The sequence below is a fragment of the Onychostoma macrolepis genome, chromosome 07 (assembly GCF_012432095.1).
Source record: "Onychostoma macrolepis isolate SWU-2019 chromosome 07, ASM1243209v1, whole genome shotgun sequence".
Taxonomy (NCBI): domain Eukaryota; kingdom Metazoa; phylum Chordata; class Actinopteri; order Cypriniformes; family Cyprinidae; genus Onychostoma; species Onychostoma macrolepis.
In genome coordinates this window covers 31912622-31918288 of record NC_081161.1, presented here as the reverse complement: position 1 = coordinate 31918288, position 5667 = coordinate 31912622, and the positions used below count along the sequence as shown (strand labels likewise).

General features: G+C 38.4%; 1 protein-coding gene across 1 annotated transcript; it reads right to left on the bottom strand.

The window, feature by feature from the left end:
• Window positions 1-342: 342 nt before the first annotated feature.
• rerglb (RERG/RAS-like b) lies at window positions 343-5135 on the bottom strand. Its single transcript, XM_058782816.1, has 5 exons — window positions 4911-5135; window positions 3930-3986; window positions 2543-2616; window positions 1913-2091; window positions 343-1106 (listed from the first exon to the last, which is right to left on the bottom strand). Exons 1-5 carry the CDS (start codon window positions 4960-4962, stop codon window positions 827-829), a joined length of 642 nt encoding a protein of 213 aa, XP_058638799.1. The 5' UTR covers window positions 4963-5135; the 3' UTR covers window positions 343-826.
• Between the last annotated feature and the right edge of the window lie 532 nt (window positions 5136-5667).

The following is a 5667-nucleotide window of genomic DNA, read 5'->3' as shown; positions in this document are numbered from 1 at the left end:
TTCCTTGACAGTCTCATGCCATTAAAATATTTTCAGAGAGCAAGGGAAAGAATGTGTGCTACTCTTTCAAGAGAAAAGCAAAAGCTTCACGAATTTGCAAACATTCCCCATTCTTCTCAACGATATTGAAAATATTATCAAGAGGTGTATATATGTCAACAAAAATATGATTTTTTTTTTGAATATATGAAAATATGAAAAGCTGCTTTGGGTTTTCTGACACTTCTTAGACAGATAAGAGAAAAATCATAAAATAATAAAGAAACACAAGGCAAAGATTCCATAAATGTAACTCTTGAACCAAAATTATTTATGCAAATAAATGCAAAGATGGTAGTGCGAAGTATGTGTCATTGGGATACTGTGTCAGCTGGGCTGATACTGTAAAGCAATAGGGTTGTATATACACATACAGTACCTTTATTTGTTTTAATTGTTTATAACTAGTACCTCTTTACCCTCGCTAATTATACAGTGGCCTCATTGTGGGAAAAGTCATGTAAATGAATAAATAATCTAGAGTAAAAAATCTTTAGTAAATCATGAACACCTGAAAAAGTCATGGGGCCGTCAAATATCGTTGACAATGTGGAGGGGGGATTTGGAGTCAAAAAGTTTGAGAACCACTGCTCTATATGATGATCTTGGCTGCGTGGGATTTCTCATAGTGGTTTGAATTTGAATTTGCACTATGTATCAAAGCATACTTCTATTCATACACATAAAACCTTTCCAAGAACATCAGGTTTAACAGGGACAAATCTCCATTACTGATTCAATGGAGACTGACTCATTGCTCTTTTCTGGGCTCTTTCATGTTCTGCACTCAAACAGACTTTCTCCTCTTGCCAAAGACATTGTTAATGAGCTTGGCCATGGATTTGGAGCCACTGTACCGCCTGCGGTCGCCTCTATGCTTAAGCTGTTCCATCACATGGCGGATGAGCTTTGTGAAGAGGTTTGAGATCTCCAGGTAGTTCTCAGCTGCCGAAACCTCCTGGAAGAGGCATTTGTTCTCCTGGGCCAGAGAGCGGCCCTCCTCTTCACTCACTTGGCGGCTGTGGCATAAGTCCTGCTTGTTACCCACCAGGCAGATGGGAACCTCCCTGTTGAAATGAAATCAGATTATTTGCTTTCAGGAGAAAATTGCTTTGTGATCAGAACATGGCTATATGATTTATTAAGTAAATTAAATAGTGGTTAGGAATACATTTATACATTTATAATCTAGTTTAATATTGCTACAGCACACGTTCATACTCTGAGATTCTTTTCTCACAGTGTGTGTCCTAATTGGAACAATGGCAATGGCATAGCTTATATTTTCCCCTCATCTGACACCATAGCAAGTGGAACAATTGACAACAAAAAAAATCAAATGGTCACAATGTGGTTGGAAATTTGCTGCAAAGCTAATACTTCATGTTACAAGTACAGCCACTTGCTGCGTTTTTTGAAGTGTCAAATTTTAAGCCTGTTTTCAGGAACATGTTGGATTCTGACCACCCAAGACTGATCTCCTTGCCCATTTCAGAGTTCTAATGGACTCCAGATGCACAGTCTTATGCTCACTTACTATTGTTTCAAAGGACTTTCAAATGACAAATAACCAGTGAAACCTAAACCATCCAGACTTTTAAATTCCTCTATAAATGTGATGGACTAAAATGGAAAGCTTTGGCCTGCTGGTCATAATACAGTTATCAAAACCATTGGAAATCGTACGGACATGGACAGTTCTTTTGATTATATGATGTGACCCAGTCTGTCCTTTACAGATGTGCACAGATCCAAGCAGGAAGCCTCCACTCTGTTCTGCAAATGGTCCTCATTAATTCATTAAAACTCCTTCGTCCTATTCCAGTCAACATCAGACAAAGGTCAAAAGGTCACTGGAGAGACTCTGACTCACCCTTTACAGGTCTCTCGACGACTCTCTTTGATCTGCGCCAGGATGTTTTTGGCATTTAGGAAGGACGTACGGTCGCTGATGGTGTACACCACCACAAAGCCATCAGCCCAGTCCAGTGGTTCCTCTAGGATACATCTGCTTTCTTCAGTCTGCCAGGGGGTGGGGGGCATACAGAGGTCCTGTCAAAAACACATGCTCATACAAAGTCCCGTCTGACAAAATGGAAAAGCGGATTGCTATTTCATTTGTTTAGAGTTGACTAGTTCTCTACCAGAAGTTTTTGTTTTGGATGCAGTGATTGACTGCCAGTGTTGGCTGTGTACACACAGGCATTTAGTTACAAGGTAGAAAGGTGCCCAACTGCCCATCTCATGAGTTTTGGAAATCAAAGTAAAATAACAACTGACGAAGTAAAAGTTCCCAGATGCAGCAGCTGTAAGACATGAGGCTCAGTTTTCAAAGGCTCTGCACTGTATACTCTGCTTCAGGGAAAGATCATAAATCCCATCAGAACACAACATGCATTTCCCATAAGAAGCAGGTATATCTGAGCATGTCGCCCTATGGCAGTGTTTGTATGAACGCTAGCCATGAGCTCAGGGTAGCCGTTATGAAAGAATAAACACATACCTGTGAGCACGGATCAAAGACTTCCAAGTTCAACTGTCTTCCATCAATGGAGAGCCTTTTATGGTATAAGGAGTCTGCAAAAAACAATGTTGGATAAAAACCTCGGTATTAAAACAAACGTGCGCATCATAAAATCGGACCCCTGAAATCAAGGTAGACTGTTAGATGCTCATATAAAATTCAAGGGAATAAAAGTAGAGACTGAGTGCATGTGATGTGATACACATGTAGTTCAGTGATTACTGGGAGCCTCAAAAATCCATGGCTTGATTGGAAGGAATGGACTTTTAGGAACTAAATAACAGGAAAACATACACCAGCCCTGCTTGTACACAGAGTTGGGCCTTTTAAAATCAATGTAAACATTCATTATTTAGAGATGAAAATTGTGTCATCATTTACTCAGTAAATGTATGTCTTTCCTGTATGGCTTTTTCCTGTAGAACACGGAAGTAGATATTATGGAGAATATTTTAACATTTTTGTCCATATAATGAAAGCTAAAAGAGTAAAAACAAAATGGAACCCTATTTACTTTTTTGAATGGAAAATAAACATTTTTCAAAATATCTTCTTTTGTGTTCTGCAAAATAAATAAAGTCATAAAGGTTTGGAATGATATGAGGTCAATTAAGACAGCATTCTCACTATCCCTGTAGAGCTCATTAAATCAGAAATAAACACACTGTCAAAGTTTAAATACACTGTCAAAAAACAGCTGTGGTTGCCAGGAATTCACTGTAAAAAAGAAAATTCAATGACAATGTTTCAGGTATTACAGGATGGCATAATCATGCCTGTATATTTTACAAATTATAAATGTACATTACAAATCAGTTATGTTAATTTACCAAACTACTAGAAGTACCAAAATCTGCTTTGTACTTTAAAATTTATTGATAACCACCATAATAATATAGGTGTTAAAAGAGAAAGCAACATGATCTGTGAATTGTAAACAGCCATCGTAAATATGGTGTGTATATAAAACAAAACACAATTAGAATAACAAGACACTAAAACAACAATTTGTATTTTTCTATAAAAAAAAACATTTTACATTGTACTCTTAGAGAGTTTTCTCACTCTTTTTGCAGTAAGCTTTGTATCAATTTAATCTTTTTAGTCATTTTAATCCTTTTACTCATTTCACTCAGATACATTTTTGCACTCAGATGCATTCTTATTCCCAGTTGTATATAAAGGACGTCCTCTTGCCTAAGCTTGCAGTTATGTTTTTCATCTATTAAATGAACAATAAAGCTGTGTTATGTGAATTTCAACATTTGATAATGTTCCAGACATAATGCTGAGGCAGATAAAACCCATGAACACATGAGTAAAGTTCTGGCTGCATTATTAAATGTGCATGTGAGGCTGTACTTACTGGTATTTGACGCATATTCTCCTATGAATCGCTTGGTCAAGAATCTCACCAAAACCGCTGAGGACAAGAGAGAGGAGATGATTGATTAGTCACTTATTGTGATTGATCATCCTAAGCCTTGATGTAAATGACTCTTATGACAACTTAAAATAAATAGAGAGGGCACAAGGTCAAAGTCCAGCCCCTCATCAAAGACTTGGCCAGTCTACAGTGAACGCTGGTGCATATTTGGCACAGGAAAAACTGTTACATTTTCTCCATGAGCACACTACCTGGTCTATATTACATATTTGAGCCATGAAGCTATGCTGGCTCATTGACTCATTGAAGTCGGAGCTTGAGTTTTCATGCATAAATATGCACTCAGCGGCTGCTTTCAATCACTCTACCAAATATAAACCATTAAGCAGTCGGGATTTAACTCATATTCTTCTCAAATGTGCAACAACAGACCCTCCTTGTTGTTGTGTTCTGTCTTCACCCTGGTCATTTGGATCAGAAGCCTGACTGAGGACCGCCACTAAACTAGAGTTTCGCTCTCAGGGGACATAGCATCATCATTTCCCAAACACTTAATAGTCATTAGCACAGGTATGCAGCCTGAAGCGCTAAATGTTCCTATGCTTCTGAGTGGAACAAAAAATAATCTTTCCCCAATTTCAGCAATTACTTGCCTCTCACAACCATCTATTTCAATTTCCCTCTGAGATGACTTGTATAACCATGACCTCACTACTGATCTGTTCCAATATACAAAGTGCTTTCAGTGTTTGTAGAGGGCAGACACAATGTCTCAGTGCATTGTGAAGCACTCTCACACATTACTGTACAGCACACATATGAATGATTTCCAACTCAAAATGTGAGGACCATGCAACAGGCACGTGGGTTAAAAGAGATGCTGTAAAGTTGTAGTTAATCTGAAAGACAGATATGCATATAAACTGTACAAACTATATAGAGTATAAGATGACTACTCACCAGATTTGCCTGCTCCCTCACTGCCCAGCAGGGCCACTTTGATGTCATTCATTGTTGTAGATGGTGCCCTGTGTTTGCTGTGCTTCTCTGTGTCCAAGTAGTTGGACAGTCCCAGTCTCAGCTCTTTACTATTTACTCTGCTCAGTGAAGTGGTGCCACGCTCCCTCTCTCTCTCTCTATCTCTCTTACTCTCTTTCTGTTAAACACGCAGACGTTCCTTTCTTCCATCTCTCCTCCCACTACTCACGGAGAGCTGAGCAAGTCAATTCAACATCCCTTTGACACTTAAAAAGTTGTTCAGATAAGTGGAGAACTTTGCTTCATTAAATTTAAACCGAAGTGCTCTGTGATCTGATTTTGATCAGAAACTCTGATTTAGATTTAAGCAAAATTAAACAAAATTGAATCTTTGTTCACAGTCCAAACATGCTGCTGGAACTATTTAGTGACTCGTTTCGCAAGATGCATCATTGCGCCAGTAGATGGCGAAAAGTTTGAATCTTTTGACTCATCGAATCATGTTACTCAGAGACTCCCAAAGGCTCTGCTGTGACTGCCAATATTGTCTAGTTTGTCTAGTCAATGAAAATAATTACAAACAAACCCACAGCATGTGCTTCTCAGAACAATGTGTTGTTTCATTTTCTGAACCAGTGTTTTGAACAAATTTAATTTGATTAAAGACTAATCGACTACTTTAAGACAGTCTCTTGTCGCCACCTATGGAAAGAGTCAGTGAATATCCCCACCACAGCAA